Source organism: Pagrus major, chromosome 13 (assembly GCF_040436345.1).
Source record: "Pagrus major chromosome 13, Pma_NU_1.0".
In the NCBI taxonomy this organism is placed as follows: domain Eukaryota; kingdom Metazoa; phylum Chordata; class Actinopteri; order Spariformes; family Sparidae; genus Pagrus; species Pagrus major.
The window spans coordinates 3,861,264-3,886,971 of record NC_133227.1 but is presented as its reverse complement, the minus strand read 5'-3'; the positions used below and the strand labels follow the sequence as shown (position 1 = coordinate 3,886,971).

General features: G+C 39.6%; 1 protein-coding gene across 1 annotated transcript; it reads left to right on the top strand.

Moving 5' to 3' along the window:
• Nucleotides 1-1,986: 1,986 nt before the first annotated feature.
• On the top strand, nucleotides 1,987-25,601 carry ophn1 (oligophrenin 1). Its single transcript, XM_073479813.1, has 24 exons — nucleotides 1,987-2,674; nucleotides 3,861-3,956; nucleotides 4,373-4,434; nucleotides 5,821-5,892; nucleotides 7,316-7,417; nucleotides 7,523-7,633; nucleotides 7,779-7,883; nucleotides 7,987-8,116; nucleotides 8,222-8,322; nucleotides 9,761-9,852; nucleotides 10,957-11,035; nucleotides 14,175-14,208; nucleotides 14,313-14,375; nucleotides 14,949-15,023; nucleotides 16,601-16,685; nucleotides 17,088-17,146; nucleotides 18,348-18,453; nucleotides 18,600-18,759; nucleotides 19,871-20,015; nucleotides 20,855-21,157; nucleotides 22,016-22,163; nucleotides 23,672-23,722; nucleotides 24,758-24,806; nucleotides 24,926-25,601. The coding sequence occupies exons 1-24, from the start codon at nucleotides 2,521-2,523 to the stop codon at nucleotides 24,929-24,931; spliced, it is 2,388 nt and encodes a 795-aa protein (XP_073335914.1). The 5' UTR covers nucleotides 1,987-2,520; the 3' UTR covers nucleotides 24,932-25,601.
• Nucleotides 25,602-25,708: the final 107 nt, after the last annotated feature.

Sequence of the window (25,708 nt, the reverse complement as noted above, 5' to 3'; positions counted from 1 at the left end):
GTTATTAATGCCTTGCTTTTCTATGAACTGCTGAGTAAAACTGAGAAACTCACTGGAACAAAAATATTACTTTCATTTCCTTAAAATGTATGTTAATACAATCTGACTTCAGCCTCTGTGTTATCATTATCATTATCTCAGTATCTGTTTCATTCTGCTACTCTGTTCTCATATCTGTTATCAGCGTCTTTCACTTCCCTTGTATTAATCACACTGTGGGAACATAAATCTGTTCACACACACATGGGTACTCACCTCACACTTTGGGATAAAAGCAGACCCACACAATCCAAAATTGTGGTTAAGGTTCAGCGATTATATCTCTGGTCATTGTTTCTTAATTGCTGCTGTCTGTCAGCGCGGCTTTATTGACTAGAGATGTAATTATGTAGAAACATCTCCATGAGATGAGCCAAGATAATTTATTATCTGTCATGACCTGTTCTGTAGCATTTCTTACATACCTGATAATTGCCAATAAAAGCCTGAAGAAACCTTGCGATGACTTAGGATGAAGCGTTTTCTGATGAACTGGTTGATTGGTGATATTGTTTTCTGGCAGCCTTGGGATGTCTTACAAATGTTATGTAATTGATGGATTCAAATAAAGCATTTAAAGTTGTGTGTGTGTGTGTATATGTGTGTGTGTGTGTGTGTGTGTGTGTGTGTGTGTGTGTGTGTGTGTGTGTGTGTTTTGCAGGCTATGTGTAGTGCTTCAGTTCAGTCTGAAGGAGGCCATCTGGAGGTCATTAACAGTTATTGCAACATTTCAGTCATGATTCTCTTCTTCTGATGAAGTAAGACAGCAGTTTGTTCACTGATCCTGTCCAGAGAAAAACATGTCTGCATTACATTTGTCATCAGCCAGGGGTCAAAAAGTCAAGCGACCGACTATTCCCCCCCACTACTGTGTCACTATTACATTTGTGATGACATAGTCTTACAATGATTTTTCCATTGGGCAAGTTTAAATATCCTACAGTAATACTGCAATACAGTTTGTTTGCTGTAATGGAGCTGCCTGTGCAATGAGATCAGTTGTATTATTGTGCTTAATCTTGAGTGCAGGAACACACCCAGTTACATGCAGGTGTGACCTGTCTCACTGTGTAATAATCACACGCTTCTCATGATGTGTTCAGGTGTCCGTGAGGGTGTGTTTGTATCTTGAGCTTTATTCAACTTTAGATTATTTTCCTCCAACACACAGTGTCACAGCGCTTAGATTAAGGATCATTTCAAGCAGAAGCAAGCTGAATCTTTTTTGAATCGATCTGGTCCACATTCACACTAGAAGATGCCTGTCACAAGCAGAGCCTAACAACCTTGTTGGTCACTGCAGCAACTGAGGGTTAAGACCAATTAATAACCAGTTTTCTGGTTATTAACTCACTTCTCTAACCTTCAGAATAGTTGTACCCAACCACCTCGCAGGTTTGTGATGCCTTAAAACAAAGCAATCTTTACTTCCGACACCTCACCAAGGGTTGCATGTGTCTAGTGGTTGTGAACAGTTCAACCAAAAAGTCTTTTTATTTTTTGTTAACTCAGGACTTAGATTTATCCAAAAATTCGCAAGAAAAAAAAGCAAAGACTACTTGAGAATGTGAAAAAATTAACATTAAGTTGTGTACCAGTATTTAAAAAGAAACAAAGAAACAAACAAAAAAAACACTTGTGACTCCTCAAATGTATCTTCCCACTCCTTGGCTGTGGTGTTATTTTCTGACAGACTTTCCCTTGACCTTGATGGAAAAGGTCATGAGGTCAAGGAAGGACGTGAAGGAGAACTTTTAGTTATTATATATAAGTGCTATTTCTTACTGATCAGATTTTCTACGATTTCCAACAGTACTTGAACGCAGCATCATCAACACAATCGCCCGGGCTGTGCTGCGGCCCCTTTAAGAACCGCCTGGGTGTGGAAAGGGGGAAGTTTTTGGTGACTCCATAGCCAGTTGGTTCCGTCCCATTCAGGTTTGCGTCACGCTCTTTGCAAAATTGTGGGACGTGAGGATGTGTACAACATCTCTGTATGAAAAAATATACATTAAGTAACACGTATTCATAGGTATAATATCGCGATATTACGTTTATGAATTAAAAATCCTTATCAAATCGATGTAAGGCCAGAAGGAGGTTTCGTGGAAGGGGTGACATATTTCGGAATGGGACGCGTCCAACGGGATCCTAGCCGCTCTCCTAATCACGACAATGCAACAAGGAAAAAGTAGCAAAGAGGAGCAGGATTCAATTGAATTAGAGTTTAACCAGCGCGTCAGAGGAGATAAAGAGGGAAGTGAATGCGAACCGGACCTCGTCACTGTTTAGTGCACTTCATAAGTGAGCAGCTGCCTCCGCAGGCTCCCACGGACACCATGGTTTCTGCTCCCCTCAACAGATGAGAGTCGCCTCAACTGAGCAGCAGCAATGAGCAGCGTGCGATAGTCGAGTGTAGGCTGCGTGGCTCCCTGAAACAAACTCACTGCTTCTATTGTCTACGAGCCTGTCGGTCAGAAGATGGGGCATCCTCCTCTGGAGTTCAGCGACTGCTATCTGGACAGTCCGGACTTCCGAGAGACGCTCAAGTGTTATGAAGTGGAGCTGGAGAGGACCAGCAAATTTCTCAAAGAGTTGATAAAAGATGGCAACAGTGTGATCACTGCAATCAGAGGTAAGGGTGTTGAAATCTCAGCTCTCTTGTTCTGAAGTCTATATGAGTTTTTTTTGTACCGTGATGTGATGAGACTGACAGGATCAGCATCAGTGGGGCCTTTTTAAGGGCCTTCAGGATCACTGTGGGTGGTTGGGAGAGGCATTCAGGGAGGTGCTAGTGCTCCCCTGGGAGAACACCAAACAGCCTTCTTTGAAATGCCAGGGATCTGATGCAGATGTGCAGGATGACAGCTGGTTTCCAAACAGCTGTCCTCTCCTGCACCCACTACCCCCTCTGCTCTTTGTGATGTGCCACTCTCTGCTGCTGGTTGTAGTAGTAGTAATAGCATGGACCACAGCCAGTGACAGCTCACAGTAGATGTGTATATTTGGGTCAGTGAGGCACCCATGAGGGAAGGGCAGTCCAAATCAGCAGTGACGAGCTTTTCACCTCGAAAACAGAAAGTGTCATTGTAGGTGCTGTGGTGGTGCTGCAGAGTGTTGAGGGTCCTTCTGTGCATTCAGCTCACATAATAGGCGGAGGTCACGAGTGCTGATTGTTTGGGTAAACTAAAGAGATATTCATGAATTTTTCATCTCAAGTCCCGCTCTCCAGCTGGAAATGTTGTGAAGTAAACTCTGCCTACATAATTAAAGCAAGAATCTAGAGCTGCAACAACAAATTGATTGATTATTTTAGTTGTCAGCTATTAAATTAACTCAAACTTCTCTGTCCCAGCCTCTTAAAGGTGAATATTTTCTGATTTTTTTAATTGATAGTTGCAGCCCAACAAGAATCCAAAATAAACTGAACTTTATTGATTTTAAAAGTGGTTTGAAGATCAAGTCGACAAAGACGGGATATAAAATATGACGATATTAAGTTCCTCAGGCAAAATTCCCTTCAGCAATGATCTGAAAGACTCTGTGTTGTTTCAATAATAAATCCCAGACACAGCTGGCATGATATATTGCATAGGCTGCATGTTGGCTGCTGTTGTGCTGCTGAACCCTGCCAAGGGTATCTTTCATACTTTTGATTTTCCAACCAGAGAAAAAAGACAAACCACAGAGTTACAATAATCCTGGACTGCTCTTCATTTCATTCAATCACACTCATCAGAGTTGGATCAAGAACAATAAAATGTTATATATTGCAGTTGTTTTTGGTCTCAGAAGGTCTGAATTCTGGTCTTTTTTTACAGGCTATTCTTTGGCGGTACAGAAGTTTTCACAGACCCTCAGCATGTTCCAGTTCGACGTCATCGGTGACTCCCTGACAGACGATGAGATAAACATTGGTAAGATAATACAGACATTTTTTTATATCTACTGATTGTTAAAGTCATGATGATGAAGTGGCTCTTGTACTTGCACAACATTCCATGCTTTATTCCAGCATTTTATTCCCTGTTTACTAACACCACATGGAAAATTAAAACATTTTACACCAGAACAAGCTGATGCAAACAGACTTCCCCTACTTGACCTCAGTGGAGAGGCAAGTTTTTGGCAGCTCCTTGATAATTCCTCACAAGTTAAATATGAGGAACCAGGAAACAAAATGGTTTGGAAACTTCCCCCTTACCGCAATTGTTAATGGCACGTATTTGTAAGGATGTGTGTTTCTTTTTTGATGTTTCCTGCATCAGACAATTAAGATAAGAAAATGCAAAGTCTTTATTCCGGTCGTCATCTTTTGTCTTTTCCTCCGCAGCTCAGTCATTCCAGGAGTTCGCCGGACTCCTGCAGGAAGTAGAGACCGACAGGATGATGCTGGTGAGTTATCCACTTCCTCCACGCTGACTCTGCATCCTATCTGACCCCTCATTAGACATTCAAAACAACATTTACACATCCTGCTCTAAAGATCAGACCACTTGGATGAAAACCATTGGCACAGATATCTTACTTTCTGTTTCTTTATGATGTGAAATCAAGACCTTGAGATCTCTATCCGTTTATCTTGATTGATATGTTATCATAACACATCCGATCACCTAGATACCATCTGTGTAATTGTGCAGCCTTGTTCATGCTTGTTAAGAGGCGTGCTATTCATTATTTTGCTTTCAGTTCCCCTTTTGGTTCTCTCTGTTCCCTTTTTCTTGTAAATGGTTCCATTTTTTCATCTGTGTTGTTACACTTCCATGCTGTTTTTATTTAATCTTTCCTCTTTCTGAAAGTAGAGCTGCAACTATAAGTCCATTAAAGAGAAATACATTTAAAAAAAATAATTTTTCATGCAAAAATGTCAAACATTTGCTGGTTCCGGCTTCTTAAATGTAAGGATTTGCTGCTTTTCTTTGTCTTTGGCAGTAAATGTAAAAAGTATTTTTGGACTTTACTGATTACTGAACATTTATCTAAGTCTTATGCTTATCTTAGACTTAAAGGAGACATAGTATGTTCATAGGTTCATAATTTAATTCTGGTTTACTACTAGAATAGGTCTCAAAAATCACATCAGTTTTCTCTTTCTGTCCAGTGCTGCAGCACTGTATTCCCCCTCTGTCTGAAAGGCTCTGTTTTAGCTCCTGTCTCTTTAAGGCCCCCCTCCTGAATATCCAGTCTGCTCTGATTGGTCAGCTCACACACACCTGAGCCAGCACCGCTTACAACAACAGAGCAGCTGTGCTAAATCAATTCTTGCGTGCCAAACTAGCCGCTTGGCATAAATTACGCAAATGTGTCACCGAATTAAAGGCAGGACTACTGATGAGGCGTTCAGGAGCCGTGTTTTCTGTGGGAGAGAGGAGGAGAAGATCTTTTACATGCACAAGAACATTTATAAAGCACTGATGGAAAGGAAAAAACAAAAAGCATAATAGTAATCGTTCTCGTCCTCTTGACTTACACTTCAGTCATAAACTCCTGACACTGGGAGCAGCAGTTCTTGTTAGACTGGGTTTTCTGGATGCAGATCTTATTTTACAGCTGGTAAATTGTGCTCTACGATGGTGTGGAAACAGTTATGAAACATTAATTAACACCCTCGCGCTGGCCAAACTCTTTTCAGCATGTTTGTGTTTCATAGAAAAACCCAGTTTATCTGCAAACATACTGTGTTAAAGAGTGTGTCTTACATGTGGGAACAGAGTTTGTTTGTGAGTATGCATTTTGAAGTGCACCGCAGTAACAGCTGCTCCCTGTTCACCTGTCCAGGTTCAGAACGCCTCCGACCTGCTAATCAAGCCGCTGGAGAAGTTCAGAAAGGAGCAAATCGGAGTAACAAAAGTGAGTGTTTACAGCGAGTCCTCTGCTCTGTAAGTGAAGTGTGGCTCATTCCTGTGAAGTCAGATCTTTGTCAGCACTGGGAGCAGCGATCAGTGGGTTCATAGTGTGATCTCTTTCTATGCCCGGAGAGTCAGATAGTTATACAAGAAAATACGTTCCTGAGCTGCTTGCACTAACCAAACAGGATGTTTAAAGCTACTTCCTCAAATCTGTTTGTATACACGTGTGAGACATTTACCTGTGTAAGAACATTCAGATGTTTAGTTGAAAGGGAAGCAGTTTGTAGCTGCGAGCAACTCATTTTTTTCTAAATTGACCCCGTGTGCTCCTTCACCAACATTTTATTTTGCTTTTAAAGTTATCAGGAAACTCTGTGGGGTTTCACCTTGATTATTCAGCACGACATTTTGATTTCTTTCTAGTTCTGCTCCAGTGATCAAAACAGATTAGTTTCCCCTCAGTGGATTTCTTAACCAGCCGCTTTCCGTGATGCTCATGGTCATGTTTATGCAATCCGCGAATGGAAATCTACACGAGTCATGACAGTTTGGAAAATGCTTACGTTTGACTGTTGTGTTGTCAAGGTTAGGAATATGCTTGAATACAATATATTACAATATATATTACAGTCTTTTACTACTTGAAATAACACAACCCCATCATCCTATTTGTTTGTCTCCTGGTGTGGAAATAAATAAAAACTAAATAATCATAATTAAAAAATGCAATCAAAGTTAATATAAACAGCTGACAAAATAATAAACATTGATTGCTGTGGGTATTAATGAGTTCTCTAAACTGCAGTTGCATTTATAGTAACAATTTAGATGTGATGATGCTTCAAGAGTGTAAAAATCTTAGGTTCCTATTACTTGGAAAATGAGTTCATACTACAAACACTGCAGCATTTTCAGACATACTGTACATGTGTTCTGTCACATTTTAAAAACAATATTTGTTGATTTCAACAAAATGATAGACTGGTTAAGAAAAATCAAAGTTTTCTCCATGACAGACGAGGGTATCCTGTGCTTTACAATGGCAAAGTACATGTGAGTGAACAGTGAAAGTGCCAAACTGAATGTTAGTTCACACACTTTTTTTAAATCAGCAGTCATAATATTGATTTTATTCTTTTTGCCCTTTTATCCTTTTACTCTTAGCTCTGTCATTTATTTAGTTTAGTGCATATATTAGTTCTTTATGCACTTTAAGCCCACTATTTCAGCCATTTATCCCTGACCTCTGACTTTTTGATCCGCCTGAAAAATCCAGTATTTGCCTTTTAGATTTTATTCAGAAACTCTACCAGCAAGATTTTCAACTTAAAAAACATTTGTCTTTTTTTCAGTGACTTGTCTTTCAGCCAAACAAACTCTATCTTGATTTAATATCACCACAATCTTTCAAATCTTTCATGCAGGAAAAGAAGAAGAGGTTTGAGAAAGACAGTGAAAAATATTACTCCCAGGTGGACAAACATCTGAATCTCTCTGCCAAGAAGAAGGAGACTCAACTTCAAGAGGTGAAGTACAACACATATTTATCATTGTTGTGTATTGAAATGTACAAATTAGAGTGACAGAAAAAGGCAGCTATTTGAAATTTCCTTTTTTTATATTCCCTACAGGCTGATGAGCTCCTGGACAGGGAGCGAGTGAACTTCTATGAATCGTCAGTGGAGTATGTGTACCAGATCCATCAGGTGCAGGACAGGAAGAAGTTTGATGTGGTGGAGCCGGTGAGTGCTGCCTCTGCCTCCTCTTCTGCTTTGCTGCCATGTAACAAGATTGAGGAAACTAAAACAATCCCAGTACTCAGTCATGCATTCTTTATCTCAGCTGTTCCTTTGTCTGAAGTATGTCACTCTGGATCTGGTTGGACAGGTGCTGGCGTTTCTTCACAGCGTTTTGACGCTGAACAACCTGACGGTAGAAATGACTCAGGACTTCATGCCTTACAAGCAGGAACTGCAGCTCAGCTTGCAGAATGTAAGAGGTGTTACTGGCAATGATTGACGCCATTAGTGAGATGTAATAACCTTTAATCGGGCGTCCATGAGATTCTCAAGTGCTGTCTGGTTTGTGCCTGCAGACGAGAAACAACTATGAGAGCACTCACGGAGAGATGGAGGAGCTGATGAAAAGAATGAAACAACCCTCTCAGATTGTCAAAATGCACAGTTTTCTGCCCATGGAGGGTTATCTGTACTGTCAGGAGAAGTGTAAGAAGTTCACACAGAAGCTTGATACATTTACAAGCTCTTGCTTGAACCCCCTCCGATAAGATCTGACCAGTTTTGTTTTTTGTTTGTCTTTTTTCCCAACAGGGGCCTTGGGCGTGTCATGGGTCAAATATTATGTCAGGTATCACAAGGAGGGGAGACTGCTGGTCATGGTGCCTTGTGAGCAGAAGACTACAACTAAACAGGTGCTTTACTGAAATGAAATATGCAATATAATGACATATCAACCACTCACAGCCAACTCCACCACCCATACACAGTGCAGGGAAGACTGCGAGCGAGATGCTTCATCAGCCCACTCTGATTTTGCACTGGCAGGGTCTGAAATTAAAAAGTAAATGTCACAAGGCTGCAGGTCACACTTGTTAGGTAAATGTTGAGAGTCTAATCAACCGCATTTTGGTGTAATTTATGGGCACCGTTGCCAGTTGGGAAATGTTAAAGTAGACCTATTATGCTTTTTGTTTCCTTTCCTTCAGTGTTTTATATATGTAGCTCCTCTCTCCCACAGAAAGCACGGCTCCTGAAACGCCACGTCAGAAGTCTTTAATTCGGTGACTTTGTGACATCACACTACGTCACCATGTCACACATTTGCATAATTTATGCCCTGTAGCGGCTAGTTTGGAACGTAACAATTGATTTAGCACAGCTGCTCTGTTGTTGTTAGCGGTGCTGGGAGCTGCACTGGACAATTTGAGAAAACTGATGTGATTTTTGAGCACTAAAGAATGAAAACCTAGTAGTAACAGCATAATATGTCTCCTTTTAAACTATTATACCAGAGGCTTACGGTTATTGTATTTTGGGGGATGTCATAATGTGTAATTTTACAGAACACAGAATTTTTTTTTTGACACAAATCTACCCACATCAGGTTTTATCTTTGAATACATCCATTTTTAAACATCCATCAATCTGACAATTTTTGTAATAGCCTACTAATAGAAAATGAAATTACAAGACAGCACGACTGGAAGTCTGTTCAGAGTCTGCATGAAAACAGTTAAGGCTGTGAGCTTAGCTAGTTGCTCGCAGGAAAGCTCAAGCTCCACTTGCAGTTTACTCAAATGAGTGTCAGGCTGAGGGAAAGAGAACGTCAGCCATGCTTGTGAATCATCATCAGAGCCTACACCAAGCATGATTGGCGGAAGGAGGTCACGTGAGGCGTAGGATCCATATTTTGCTAACCTGATCATTGTCAGGAAATTAATTAAAATGAGGCAACGTAAAGGGAAAAACGTCTGCTCATGTAAGCATCACAAAATGGTCAAATTACCGTAAAGTTATTGCATTACATCTGGCAGCGCTATGCTGCTTTCTGTCCTCTGCTACAGGAACAGGGACTTCGTGGTGTATTCAGGTGCACCTTAAAAACTGTGTAATCTACTTCTCTTAGTAAGGCAAAGTTCCTGGATGCCAACAGGGTTTTAATGGTGCATTCAAGTGCACCTCATAAACTCAGAGATCTATATTCGAATGGCTATGAATGCTAAAAATCGCTACAATATCCCATTTATTTCTAAATGGGCAGGTTTTACGAAATCTATTAAAAAATCTTCATCAAATTGTCTCCATCACAAATGGCGACCACTTTCCAACTTTCCTTCTCTTTCCCTGCAGGGCCCCACGCAACTGACACTGAAGTCCTGCATCCGTCGGAAGACAGACTCCATAGACAAGCGCTTCTGCTTTGACGTGGAAACCAACGAGAGGTTAGCAAGTACAAACAAATCTAAGAAAGCGTGTGATGAGGCAACACAAAAAGCCTTGTGGGATAAACAGGTGAGCAGGTGGCTGACAAGGACACAGTGTGAGGGCTAAATGGACTGTAGCCCAAACAATCCCTGATGGAAGCAGATGGCAAACTCTGTGATTTTGGTGGGGGGGGTTGGGGGAGGAACAACAACAAGCTCATATTTATATAAGCAGGCCACTCGGTTCACAATATGCATTTTAATTGACTCTCGGGCCACGGGCTGCTCTGTCGCGTTTCTTGAAATCTGAGGAAATACTTGGAGTGTGGACAGGGTGTTTTTAAAGGTTTAAAAGCTGCTTGAATTTTGCATTAAGTGCTTGAAAGTGTCTCTGAATGTTGAGCAACTAATTTGGCCAGCATGTGAACCGAAGAACTGCATAATGAGGAGCTGGCTGTCTGATAAACTGAAGATGGCAGTACCATCTAGTTTAGAAGATGATGTAGTCGGCTCGAGGTGATTTAAGACCAGTGTCCCTGAAGTGATCCCCGTGCTGGTACCTGACCCTGACCCTTGACCCCCCTAGGAGTGAAAGAACGGTGAATACTCCCGCAAGGCTCACATCCTCCTCTGCTCTTAAAATCAGATGCCCAGCATGACTCCTATAGATATCATGGATGTCTATTTAACTGTTGAATCTGATTGCAAAGTTATTTTTTTGAGAGTTTTTAAAGATTTTTTTTTTTATAGTTAGTTGATTAGTGCAGTTGGCAGAAGGAGCTTTAAACTCATTGCACAGTTGTCTTAGTTAACAATTGATTCAGTCGCCTACAAGCTGCAAAATTTGGCAGCAAACTTCGTTGCTTCTGTCGTAGACAGATTGCAACAGTTGAATTTCATCACCTCTCGATGCTTTTCTTCATTTATACACAACATGGGATTTAATCAGTTACTTCAAGGGGTCTTTCTTCTTGTGGTGTTATTTTTGTCTACTGTGGTTTGCTTGAAATAATGTGTAATCAACAAGCTAAATGTTCACAGTATTGAAGCATTATATCCTGTTACTGGATAATGGATTTACAACATTTGCCTCTCTAATGGCATTTGTTACCGTCTCCATAGAAACACACCGGTCACTTTCCAGGCTCTTTCGGAGGCAGACAGGAAGTTGTGGATGGAGGCCATGGATGGAAAAGAGCCTGTGAGTTCATTTCTCTTCTTCTCCTTGATATTACTTTTGTGAAAACTGCTTCACCTCCAAAATATCGGAAAACCCTCCACGGCAGTTTCAAATCCAAATTTTGTGCCAAATGTTGGCATCAATATCTAGTCCTCCACCATGCAGATGGAAAGTCAAACGAAGTGACGTAGTCCGCGAAACATTTCTGGAGCTTCACAGCAAAACAGCGCTGCAGCATTCTCCTGAATGACTAGAGTAAAAATGTTAAAAAAAACAAAACATAAAATGGCTCCACACAGCTTACCCGGCTTAATCAAGTTTGTGGTATCCTCAAGACTCCAAATTGATTTGAAAAGACATTAATTACCCCCTCGACAAACGAGAACGCTGCAACACTGTTTTGCTGTGACGATCCAGAAATGTTTTGCGGACTACGAAACTTCACCTGACTTTCCATCGGGATGGGAGTGAGTAGATAATGACTGAATTTTGCTTTAAGTTAGTTCAAAACTATTTTGGGGAAGAAGCTTAAAAAAATGAGCTTCATACACTAAGTCTGTTGAACTCCGCATAACAAATCATAACAATTTCTGTAATTTATTCCAGAGTGCTGTTTTAAATGGTATTCATTTGTTTTAATGAAACCATATCAAATCAACAGTTTATTAAATCAAATCCATCAACTAAAGCTCATGACTGCTTACATTTATCACTTGTTATGCACCGCAGGATGCAGGAATGGGTGATCTCATTATGGCTTCTGTATAACAGATGTGTAAAGGATGAAGCTTGTTAGGTACATTATGCATCAGTGTGTGACTAAATGATGGCATCTAGTTAGTTTTAATAGACCGTTACAGCAGGGCTCAGTTCACACCATTAATGATTTTATCCTGGCTCTCATTATCATGTTTAGTTGTTAACTGAAACCTCCATGTTAAATGTGCCAAATGCTCAATCTGACAACCCTTGCTGCTCCCACAGTCTGTCTCTGTTATCAGCAGTTTTGAGGCAAAGCCATTTCAAATTGCCTCACTAGCAAGATTTAAGACATTGTTAAATCCTCTTTAAGCAATATTTAGTTTTAAATTTTGCTGTCTCGCTCAGATAACTTCCAAATCAGAAAGATCAGTTGACGTCGTGTGAGTTGTGGTCAAAACAAACAAACCGTCACTACCAGAGGATGTGAAAATAACAGAAGGCACACTTTTCAGTGCCCTCTTCCTGTGCAACTTCCCCAATGACTTCTGTATATCATGAACGTTTCACAAGCGCTTCTCAACTTACTTCGCCCAGATATGCTCAAGTTAACAGCTGCTGCACTACTGTGGGGTCTGCAGAGTGTCTGAGCTTTCAGTCTGCACCAGGATGTGGAGATATTATATTGTTGTAAAATAATAATGAGACTTTATATTGTTTATGGTAAAAATGTTGTGTTTTCCTGCTTTTAAAGGCTGTATTAAAGTGATGTAATTTTCTGAACTTACCAGACTGTTCTACTTGTTCTAATACTTGCCTTTACCAACTTAGTCATAATATTCACATCAATGAGGATTACTGATCAAAAATCTCATTGTGTTAATATTTTGTGAAAGCATCACTGTCGCCCAGAGGATTTGTCGCCCAGTCCTCACATTTATGAGGTGCTTTTGAGGAGATTTCCAAATATGGAGAGCTATATCGTGTATATAGCCTTTAAATATTGTGATGTTATTTTAAGGCCGTATCACTCAACTCTATGTTCTTTCAGAATAATCTCTTCTACCACTCTGTCGACACTCTGAATACCCTTTTAGCCTTTTTTGGCTGTCAGAAGGACACTTCATATTAGGGCGTCATAGTGCAACATGTCTATGCATGCGGTTACATGTTTCAACCAAAGGATGTTTCTGTACATACTGCATCTTTTGAAACTTCCTCATACCCTGCTGTCCTACTGTTTGCTTTGAAAGCATTTCATGTAAATGTAAAGGACAGTGTTAATCAAGTGTCATTTCCCTTTTATCATGCACTTACTGACCTCGAGTAGACACCAGATCTGAAACAGTCAGTCGATTTTAAGAAAAGTAATCAGCATCTGGTTTAATAACAGTTTAATTGTCGGGTCATTTTTCTATCAAAAAGGACAAATATTCACTGGCTCCAGTTTCTCACATACATATTGACCAGAGTTTCGGAGGTTTTGTGTCCACGACAAACAAACATCCTCAGGAGCTCTGGAAGCTAAACCAGGCTGATGCCTTCAATGTCTACACGCAGCCAGCCGGTCCATTACAGTCTATTAAGGTCCAGAAGTCTCTGTTTTGGTAAATTTGTCACATCTACAGACCAAGAGGCAGTTGACATGCCTGAACCTGCTGTATGTGCCAAAATGACAAATGTAATGCTACACTCTCGGATCACTTCGAGGCCCCTTTTCGTGCACTTTCCACTGCAAATTCTGGCATAAAAGTATTGGAAAAAGGAAGAAAAATGCTTACGTGTTCCTCTCCAAACTCACATAAGCAGTGGCACATTTTGACCGTTTTTCTTTTTGGCCACTGAAATAAAAAACAATCATTCAAAAATTGGAAAAAAGCTTTAATTGCTCTCTGATGGATTTCTCAGTTGAAGCAAAGCTATCGTGTCAGCTGATTTTCTTTTTTGAATTAAAGAAACATTTTTTTTTTTTTTATTTTCTCCTAAAAACAAAGCAGAGAATAAATTTGTAGCTGTTCTGCTCTCAGGTGTAAATCAATGACAAGGTGTGATGGTGACCACACTTGAACAGCCTGAGACAACAAACACCCTGCTGCTACTTTACTGTCCTGAGTTAGATGTCCTGGTTGGAGTTACTGGTGAATTTGCCTAAAGTCATGTACTGGTTTTAATATTAAGCTGAACTGACTTCCTTTCATTTATTTTCTTTCTTGTCTTTCTTGTTTTTCCACCAGTTAACAAAACACACCTTCTGTCTTCTCATCTCTTTTTTCCTGTGTTTCCTGCATCCTTATGTTCCTGTTATCTGATGCTGCTCACTCCATAAACTTTGACTCACATATTGCAGCTTGTCTCTCATTTTCATTTTTTAAAAAGACGTGTTCATTAATCACGCTGAAGGACAGTCACAGATTTTTCCACATATTTCAATTTCCTTTTACATTTTTGTTTTTCATTTCAGATCTATCATTCCCCAATTCACAAGCAAGCCGAAAGTAAGTCACTCATCATTACACTCAAAGTCTTCAGTTGTGAGGTCACTGAAAACATCTATATTCAAGTTTTGCCTTCAAATGACTGCTTGCTGTTTTTCTGACAGTGGAACTGAACGAAACCGGATTCAAGTTTGTGCGAAAGTGCATCAACTACATTGAAACAAAAGGTAAAGTGTCTCATCAGACGTTTATCCCAGCTGTCTTTAGTACTGTCTGGTTCCCTGAGGGGGGCGTAGTTGAGTCGTAGGTTACATGTGGATGCCAGGCTGCAGGCTGCTCTCAGGGAATAAATGCCCTCATCGCAACTAGTAATCTGAGAAAAATGGCCTATTTCAGATTGTACAGACTTTTAATTATCACATCGTTATCACACACTGTCTGATCTGTTTTTGTTTTTTTTAAAGAATGATTTTTCACTTACTCATTCTTTCTTTCTTTTCTGCACGCATGCTAAAACTTAAAAGCTCAAAATCTCAAACCCATCCTAAAGTCATTCGTAACTTGTTTCACCTTACAAGAATGGAATTAAATACTCAGTTCCTAAACCTGTATATTGACTCATGATCCAAGCACAGAGAGCTGCATAGTTTCAAACTAAGTGGTTCATGAAACACTGGTGATCAGGCAGGAACATCTGTATCTTAATTCTGGCTGCCACGAGACATGTGGTACATTTCCAATGCTCTGTACATGTCCAGATTACACTCCCCTTTTCTCTTTTTACCTCCTCCCTCTTCCAGGAGTCACACAGGAAGGAGTGTACAGAACGGTTGGCAGCAACATCCAAGTGCAGAAGCTTTTAAATGCCTTCTTTGGTAAGGAAATAAGCCTGTGAACATCTACATCTGTCCATCTGCTGTGTTTCTACACATGGGTTAGCCCACAACACAACCGGTTCTGCAACTGTTGTTAAGCTTGGGTGTGTGAATGATGAGGAAGTGTCAGCAGGTCATTGACTCGCAGCGCTCCTGCTTTTTATGGCCTCAATGTGGCCGTAATTCTATATTTTGAATAAAGCTTATACCGGCTAACTCACAGAGAAGTATCACCCTGCTCTGCCTCATAAGTTCAACTTAACTGAGCTTTGTAGAGTCTTTTAACACATTTCTTTGATTTTCCAGATCAATTCAAATGTCGTGGTTCACTCTCACAGCTCTCACAGCTCTCATAGCATAATTCTGGGATGCAACAGGCAGCAGTTTCTTAATGCAAAAAGCTCTAAATCCCCACTGTACTACCAGCATAGCACCAAACAGCAGACAACCAGTGCTAGAGGCCGGCTAGCTAATAAACAAAGTTGAGCATTCAGCAGCCAAAGAGTGAGATTTTTCCCTCAGGAGTGTGTGGAGACAGAATTATGAACTTTTTATAACTGAGGCACAGCGGGCAGAGTGACACGTGGAAGTCAGTCAATTCAGGGAACTTGGGATCTTGGCACTGCGGAAGCCCTGAGAGGAAAAAAAGGAAGTTTGAAACGTTACCCTGGCAAAACTTTGTTGTTTACAGGATAGAAAACAATTTAAATCAGACTTACAAAAAAAAAAAATCTCACTTGCCTCTTCAGGCTTCCGTATAGTACCATTTTGCAATTTAACACAAGGCATTCGCTTTTGACCATGGACCACCATTTTTATGTCTGAGTGCTGAGGATGAATTGAGGAGTCTCACAGCCTGAGGAAAGGAGCTGCTCAGTAGTCTGGTGGTATGAAACAGAACTAAAACAAAGTTGACTTCATTTCACCATCACGTACTGCAGTTATTAATGTTATATAGCCAATCTTAATAAATCTTTTGACTCAGCCATACACCCTGCAAACAGCTTTGTACAAACAAAAAAAACAGTGTTAAAAATACGTTGCCGCTTTCTTTTTCCTCGCTTCCAAAACAAATGCACATGCTAGCCAGATCAAGATCTTTACAAAATGAGGTGCCGGTGCTCTAACCACTTTTGTCCACAGGGGCCGCCAGAATCAACAAAAAATGAAAGTTCCTTGTAGTCACTTTAAATATAACTTTTTTTCACACAAATTTGGACTCAGAGGAGGAAATGCACAGGTGTTACTAATAACATTAATGATAGCTCTTTTCTGTTGAAGTGTCCCAGTAAGACATGACAGTGTGACAGTGAACCAGGACCCTGAAGCCTACCCTGACCCTGCAGCTAAATGGAATTCAGCCGTTATGAATCTTCTTATTTACAACTGTGTTATTCCTGCTGTGACATGTTAAAACGTCTTCCATGAAGAAGGCCTATTCTTTGATCATTTTTGCATTTACTATAATCCTAACCTACTGAATCCCAATCAAGACAGTTTTCAATTTTAAGTTTTTATGTAAAATTAAACATGATGGTATTAAAAATCTTGTACCTGTGTTTTTTGGTCCGTTACAGATCCCACAAACCCAGGAGATGTGGATCTCCACAGCAGCGACTGGGACATTAAAACCATCACAAGTGCATTGAAGTTTTATCTAAGGTATGTTTGAGTGTGAGGAGACGTGTGTGAGCAGGAGACACAAAATGAATTTGTGGAAAATACTGTATAACACTGCATAGTTCCAGCTCTTTTAAGCTTTTAAGTGACGATGTCCAAATTCTAATTATCAGTGTATTTCAATCGGTCACGAGTCTGACTAATTTGAAATTTTGCACCTTCTCTCTACAAACCCAATTCCATAAACCTGTGTGTCTATGTGTAGACCAGGATCCAGATACAAACACTTTGTCATTCCTAAAATAACAGATGCAGCCTTGACAGAGGTTGTGCGTAATTGAGCGCTGAGTGAGTGCTGCTGTTTGTTTTCCTTTTGTTTGATGTGGTGAGTTACATCGCACCGCAGTCTTGCACTCGTCCACAAGTGTATGTGTTTATCTGCAGGAGCTTGTCTGAGCCACTGATGACCTACAGTCTACACAGAGACCTCATGTGTGCCGCAAGTAAGACTTGTTTTGCAATTTATCCAGCGCTAATTTGTGTGTGTTCCTGTTCTTCCCTTCCTTTTAGGTATTTTTACTCTGATCTGGACCTATCATTCAAACATGTGTCTAACTCACATTTGTGTTTCCCTAAAAATCTAAAGGAGTGCCACTACATTTCCTTTTGAAAAGACATGGCATTAGGAAGGTTGCAAGTTGATATGCGCTTTTGCCTAAAACATGTCCTCACCTGTTAGCATGCAACAGGGGAAATTATTTCTCCACTGCATGCTTGTATGTTCATGTTGAACTACCTGAAGTCCACATACTTTTGTTTTTGCAAAGATAATCGTGTGCACATGGAGCACAGTGTGTAACTGAAGTGTCTTTTCTTGGTTTTAAAGGTGCAATATGTAAGAATTGGCCACCTGTCAAAATCATACTCCAAACAAATAGGGGGCAGCATATCACAAGATGCTAACTGATGCAAACTATAGCTGCCATTAGCTAGTTAGCTCAGTTAGCTGTGCAGCTAGAGGATTTAGACTAGAAGCTCAGGTGTTTACACAGCTAACACAGGAGCTTTGGAAATTTGGAAATTCTCTGATTCCAGCTTCTTACAATAAATTATTACTGTTTTCTTTACTCCTCCATGACCGTAAACTGAATATCTTTGGGTTGTGGACAAAACAAGACATTTGAGGATGTCATCGTGGCCTATTGGGAAACACTGATTGACATATCTCACCATCTTAGAGACCAAATGACTAATTGATTAATTGAGGAAATTATCAACAATGAAAAGCTTTAGTTGCCTGGATAAAAACCTGGACACCAGACACAAAAGAGGCATTTGTACATAAATACTGTGCAGGCAGGCTGCACATTCAGCAGTTTAACAGGCAGCACAAAATGAGCCTGGACGACAATAAATGAAATCTGAGTCCACTGTTTGTTTTCATCCCTCACACAATGTCACTGTAAATCAGAACAGACACAAGTTTAATACTGTCAGCCTCATTCTGTCAAGATGTACAATGAGACAACTGGTGGCTTCAGGTTCCTGGAAATGTCACGCAATAGTTGAATAGTACTCGACTTTATACTGCCTTTTGTTCAGGAGACTTTCTTTTATGAGTCTGATCCCGTTACAGGCGTGTGGTTGTACTGTACTCCATATAGTGTTTAAACATTTCAACATTGTATTGTCTTTGTGTCACAGAGTCCGACAATCTGGACTTTCGACTGACTGAAATCCACTCACTCACCTACAAACTACCGGAGAAGAACAAAGAGATGTTGGAGATGCTTATCAAACATTTGGTCAAGTAAGTGCTACAGTAGCATACTTTGTTGTGATTCATCATTAACTCTTGCTCTCTTTTATGGAAATAAGATCAGTTAATGTATCACCGCCCTGTGCCCATTTCAGTTATATTATATTTTATTCAACCCAACTTGATGATTCTTTCAGTGTGTGCAGCCACAGTGAAGACAATCTGATGACTCCTTCAAACATGGCGGTTATCTTTGGTCCCACGCTGCTGAGAGCGAAGGAGGAGACTGTGGCGGCCATGTTGGATATCAAGTTCCAAAATATTGTCGTTGAGATTCTGATCGAGGACTACAAAAAGGTACGTTTCAGGCTATCTACAGACAAGTGAGTGCTGTCAGTCTTCTCATCGAAGTGTTTTTCCCAAATGTTTAACTTTTAATCATAAAGGTCCCATATTTAAGAAAGTGGGTTTTCTGTCTTTTTTGATCACAACACAGGTCTAGGTGCTATATAAATACTGTCCGTGTGAAAGTATCAAAACGCTCAATCCACAGAGGAATGCACACTGTATTCGGAAGCTATTGTTAGCCTGTTAGCTCAGTAAGCCATGCAGATAGCCAGTCTACCAGGGGACTGTTGGTGTTTGCACAGCTAGCATAGGAACTTTGAACCATTGGGAGAAAGAGGTTTTCAGGCTAGCTGGTTAGCATGCTATCCTCAGTAGATATCTTTACGGTACAATACAGAGCTGTCTTTGACATAACGTCAAAACTGTTATTTCTTTACATTATGTTGATAATGTAAATGATAACTTTTGAATGTTTAAACTAAAACTCCTTTAAACGAGCCTTCAGGACTTCTGTGAGCTTGTGATGTCACAACAACACAGTAACACCTACATCATCACGTCCGTTGTTGCAAAAAACACTGGTAGAGCTGATGTAGAAAATGGTGGCTGGGGCCTGCTCAGGCATGTGAGAGCTGACCAATCGGCGCAAACAGGGCTCTACAGGAGAGGGGCCTTAAAGAGACAGGCACCAAAACAGAGTGTTCAAACAGAGGGTGAATAGAAGGGCCTGCAGCAATGGACAGTATGAGAAAAAAAAAAATGAATGAATATATATATATATATATATATATATATATATATATATATATATATATATATACATATATATATATATATACATATATATATATATATATATACATATATATATATACATATATAAATAAAACATATTTTGATAATGAAAAGCATGTAAACATTTTCTAGTAAGCATCCAAAATTAAAGTATGAACCTTAAAATCAGCATAATATGGGACCTTTAATGCATTTTTTAAAATTTTTCCTGCTCTTTCTCATGTATATCATTTCAGTCATTCAACTAAGTTACAGACTATATGAAGCTGAAATAGTAGCTCCTGAACCAAAGCGTAACTTTAACTTTTTTTGTGTGTGATCACAGATCTTCAGCAATATGCCAGACAGCTCCGCCCCACCCATCCCTCCTCCGCGGATCACCCCGAGGAAGCGGCAGCCCATCACAATCTCCAAGCGACCACCTCGTGTTTATCAAGCTCTTAGTCACGACCACTTTCAGCACACAGAGAGTAATTATCAGCCTCCCTTGGTCTGATTGTCATCATCATCCTCATCATTATTCCATCCTGTCAGTGCTGAATGTTTTTTTTTTAAATATTCCAGGAAGATTTGTAGCAAACACACCCGCAGGGTCATTTCCTAACATTTTCTGAAGTGCAGAAAAATGTGATTTACTGTACGTGTGTGTCCATCAAATACCATTGCAAACAATTATGACTTATTGCTAAACATGGAGTTATTCTTTTGTTTGTCTAAGAATGTCAAATCAAAAATCTTTTCATTGTCTTTCTTTATTCTTTATTGTTAATACTTTATTCAAGTACAAATAAAATGAATCTCCATTTTTTTCATCTCACATTAGTCTTTTTTCCCCCCAATGCCTCTGGCTACATCATGTAATTTTCTGTTTGTTTAAACCCCTCATTAAGTGGGTGTGTCTCCATCCTTTCATACACTGTGGCAGAGAAATTCGGAGCACCTGCTGCTTCTCCTCTCTGTGTTGTGTTTTTTTTTGTAAAACTGTTTTTAACTTTGTATAGCCAAAAAAACTATCTCTGTATGATTACTCCAACTTTGATATGTGCTTTAAATTCATCAACAAATAGTTTTCATGTCGTCTTAAACCAGTAAGGTGCTGTGCCAGATGTTTAAGTTAAGTTTATGACATTCATTTACATCGTACACTCATGTGACCTTGGACTTTGAAGATAATTCATATTATCTCATAGAGGAAAACTTATCTCAGAGCAAGATCAACATCACTACTTAATCTCAATGTTTAGCTGTAGCTGTTAACTCCAGGCAACCAGTACCTTGCATTAATCACCATGTTGTGTCTTTGTACCAGATGGCCAGAATGACAGCTCTGTCCAGGACGGGGAGGTCTCAGTGAACCCCATTCCCCTCCAGAGGACCAAACCTGTAAGCGGTGCTCCGCTTGTCCCAAGAGAACCTCCTCCAAGACTAGCATTAATTCCCAAACCAGCTAACCGTCAGGACAGGCAGTCAGAATCTGACGTCGGAAAGATGGATGACATGAGACAAAGGCCAGATTCATCTGCAAATGGGGAGTCTGGACTCTATGTGAGCAGAGTGCCATCCTTCCAGGGCAGGAGACCAACTCCAAAGGGCACGTCAGCCAACAGGGACGGTATGATCTGGTCTTTATTTATCTGTTGCTAAGAAGAAGAAGAAGAAGAAACTTAACTTAAGAAGAAGTGAAGTACAAGGGGATAGAAAATGAAATGCATGTGTTGCTGAGATATGTGGGGTGAAGGAAAGAAAATGTCAGCCAGCTCTTAAGAACTTCACCTACTTGTTTTCCTTTTGTGGCCCCATCCAGTCATTCAAAATCATTCTTCTCTCCTGCTTTTTAATGTTGTATTGTTTGTTGTTTTGGTAGAGGTAATAGTGGTGCCAGTTGTGTTGCTCTTGGCTGAAACGTGTACAGCTGCTGCATCCTTGCTTTTAGTTAGCTATTGGTCATCTGTAATTGGCTTTCTACCATTTCATTTCTTTTGAAACAAAGGCTTGGTTTCAACTTATTTCTTGCAGGTGACAGTTTTGGTAAGAAATTTGCAATCAACAGAAAATCAGATGAGTGCTATGTAAGCATTTCTGGTGCGTGATGAAGTAGTCTTTGACAGAAAGTCTTTGCAGATTTTTAGGTTTCCAATTGAGTTATTTGCCCAAGAAAGATATACCCGAGTAGGCTCTAATATGGCCATTATATGGATCTTTTGTTATTATAACTACTACTATAAGTATTTATTAATCCTGGTCCTGGGACCCCTGTCCTATAGATGTTTTCCTGCTCAGCAGAGCTTGATGACAAACTGATCATTTGAATCTGGTGTGTTGGAGCAGGGAAACATCTAAAACATGCAGGACATCACAGCCATTGGTCTTTAATTTTGCCATTAACAATTTTATTCCAAAATTCCCTGATCGCCTTCTTTTCTCGGACGTCGTTACATGAAGCTTTAGTTTTGTTTTTGTTTTTTTTCAGGAGATTCTGACGGTCTGACCAGAATGAGGCCCACAGAGAAACCCGCCATTTGCAGACCCCCAGTCAGGCCTCCTGAGCCCCCTTCCAGGTTGCCCGCTCAACAAAAGACCCAGAGTGCAGCGAGCAGCGAGAGCTCGGCTGTATCTTAGTAAGTGCTCTTCAGAGATACAGAAGTCTGTCACCACCTTTTTATGGTTACTTTTAGACATAGTTGTCATTTAGACTGGGGATGCTGGAGAGATGCTGGGGACATGTCCCAACCAATTTTTTGAAATGGACGATTTTGTGTCCATCACTTTGTAAAAGCATAGTTTGTTAAAAAAAAAAGAAGAAGAAGAAGAAAAAAAAAGAAAAGCATCAAGAAATGTTAACTAACAAATAAGAGCACTGTCCATCAGCACCTGCAGTTGAAACTACATAACAATGTTTTGACCCAGGACCTGATATGTACAGTGTCCTATAAACTAAGGCTAAACAACAGCCGACAACATGTTCAGGGAAACTGTTTTTGTTCATTAGATAATAATGTGATCAGTTTATACAGTGAAATCAGAATGTAAAACATTACATGAAGTGGCAAGCTATCTATTTACCTAGAATAGCCATAAGGTTGCAAACACATTAATGTCATTGTGTCTTATTTAGTGGATTTTACAGTAGGTCTATATAAAAAGAACGTTATAGCACAGTGCTGCCTGCTGAAATACAGTAGTTTATAATTTCTCCTACCTTTTTCCTTTGTTGTGCACATTGGGTTGCTGTTAATTAGGCTACTGCACTTTTTTAAAAGCGTATAAGTAGCTTCTGTACCTTTCAGATCGATTTATCGAATTAATTTATTAAAAGAATTAATAGAAAAATACAATTAAAGATATCTGTATGCTTTAAAATGAATATAGATTGAAACATAGAAATAATCTAATCCCACTTTAAATCACACAAGTATTTAAACTTGATGCTTGAATCCTGATCGGTTGAATCTGACTCATGAACTCTTTTCTAACATTGAAATGTGCAGCATCGAGGTTTGTGTTGTCACACTTGCTTTTAGATATGCAAATGAAGAAAGGGTCAAAAGGGTAAATAAACATTGTATCTGCTGTTTTTATTAAGATCTTCAAATTTTAGCAACCTCAAAAAGGTGCCAGATGTGCTATTGACATATGGAAGCCAAGAGCAGCCAAGGAGATGATTATTTTTTTTAGATACTGTTATCTCAACAAGAGTAAAAAGACTATAATCAGTACTAACATGTGAACTATGGACCACTACTCATCACTTGTAGTGATGAACCCACAGAGAACCTGATTCTGCGGTTCTCTTCAGGTCTACGGAGCATTTTAGGGTCTCCCAGCTCATTGTTTTGGTTTTTACGCTCCACAGCCAATGTTTTTATTTACACTTGTGCTTTTCCTGCTATAAAATTTTCGATAAATCTGCCTTTTTACAAGGACTATTAAACGTTATGGCTGCTCTTGGCTTTCAAAGTTAACTATCTCTTCAATGTAACGCCCAGAATCCGTGGAAATCACAGAGAGAGAGAGAGAGGTTATAAAACCGCTTGGCCTACTAAATCATACATGCTGACTATTGGATTACAAGGATTTAATGAAAAGTCTTTTTTACCAACATGTTCGTTTTCTTCTTTTTCTGCAGTGTTGCTTCTAAAACAAAGTTTTTTGAGAATGCCTCCAGGCAAGTTGGCAGGTATGTAAAAGCTTTTTTTCCCCGTCTGTGCTCCAGTTTCTCTTTCCTTCTTGGTCTGCCTGCCTGTCTGCTGTTTTTCTCTCTATTTTTTTTAGTTTTGGACACTAGTATTGCAAGTATTGCTATTGTATTTAGTAAACGTTATTGAAGAATTACTGTAATGTTGTAAGAGCTAGCTTCTGAGCATAACCTAGATGTTTATGGCCGTTTGTCATTTTTCAGACAATAAATCATTTATTACTTACTTTGTTTGTTCCCAGTCGGAGCCCTCAGACACTCACATGCTAAGTTGGTGTGTGTGTGTGTGTGTGTGTGTGTGTGTGTGTGTGTGTGTGTGTGTGTGTGTGTGTGTGTGTGTGTGAGTCCCCTGTTTCGAGTTGTCCTGCTGCTGTTGAATTGATTTTAATTACTGATGTGGAACACACATGTACTCTTTTATGATCTGGATGGTCCAAGTTAAGGCCTTCACTGGCAGTGATTAAGGCTGTAAATGAAGAATGCCTTAGTGGGAGGACTTTGTGGGAGTTTTTATCGAAGACAGTTTATTTCTTTCATTACTGAAATCTCCTGAATCAGTGCTACACACAGTTTACATTAACGTGTCCAAAAGGGAGGCTGTGCTGACGTATGAAGCTCTTGTTTGGCATTTGATTGCTATCCCGCAGCCTAAGAAGAAGTTGGATCGTCCGAACAAACTGTCTGTCAGCAACACAGTTTTTAAATGTTGATAGACTAAGAAATAACAATTAGTTGTTAGCCAATAGCCAAAAAGCTAATAATAATTTATGGTGGTTGTACCATGTAACAGACAATCAAAATAACTTGGAATAACATTTTTTAGCCTTTTGTTGCACACTGTGACGTGTTTGCAGTGTGACAGTCCTAAAAATTGATATCACAATCACTCCGTCTCACACAGTCTGAGATGCAACAGAGCTGAAGGATTGAAGTCACACAGTTTATAGGTGATGACGGTGATTAAGCTGAAACCATACATGGAAATGTAATTAATTTGTTTTTTCTCTTCTAATTTAGTCCACCAACCTCTCCGCCACCTTCTTCAGGGACAAATGTAAAAAAAGAGGTGAGATTTACTGTTATTCAGTAGTTCTTATGCTGTTTAATCTATCACAATATACTGTAGCTGTTTAATGAACTGAAAAAACGGTTAGTTTAATGTGTCTGTTTGTCTTGTTTCCTCAGAATTAAAGTTACGGCGACTCAGGCCGCATCATGTGACCGCTGCATGTGCTGGTGGGTGCACGTCAAGCTGGAGGGAGTCTCAACAGAACTCAGTCGCTCTAGATCTCAGTAGACAGACTGAAGAAATGGCTCTCCATTGACCTGAATGGATGTATTTGATTCCATTTGATTTTTTTAATAGTGAGAATGGAGTTGGAAGGCAACACAGCAGCAAACTGACTTTTGAATGAGCTTTGTGTTGGATCATTATTCCAAAGTTAGGATGGAGTAACAGCACTGTTTCCCCTTTGTTTAATACCAGTTGACATTTGTGTCAAGTCACTTACAACATTAAGTAATTTTACAGTGTTAAAAAGTTTGAATGACCAGTTTTACTGGCGGGAACTAACTTCCGTATTTGGTTCTAACAGAGTACTTAGATATAGTTGTCAGCACTCTTAATGCTTGTTTTAAGCATTTTAAAATAGATCTCCCAAAGAAGACTAATTAATTAAAATGGACTTAATCAGTTTAATCATGATTGATTTGATTAATGTGAGAAATGACTCTAGTATTAACTTCTAGAATTAAAAAATGGACCTTGTTATGATTAGTCAGGGAATTGGATGAAGCAAAGTAATTTAAAGCTACATCCATGAAGTATTTATTTCTGTGGAAGCTATTTTAGTCGACCCATTCAAAAAAAAAAAAAAAAAAGAATATTTAGATCAAATTATTACATAATGTGACATAATGTGTCATGTAAAAGTCACTTTTGAAGCGGCATTACAAAAAGTATTTTAT

Excerpts from the sequence above, each read along its gene's own strand:
- ophn1 (XM_073479813.1), top strand. The coding sequence starts at position 2,521 with ATGGGGCATCCTCCTCTGGAGTTCAGCGACTGCTATCTGGACAGTCCG. Across the intron at positions 2,675-3,860 it reads TGTGATCACTGCAATCAGAG|GCTATTCTTTGGCGGTACAG; the intron begins GTAAGGGTGTTG and ends CTTTTTTTACAG. Across the intron at positions 18,454-18,599 it reads CTTATCAAACATTTGGTCAA|TGTGTGCAGCCACAGTGAAG; the intron begins GTAAGTGCTACA and ends TGATTCTTTCAG.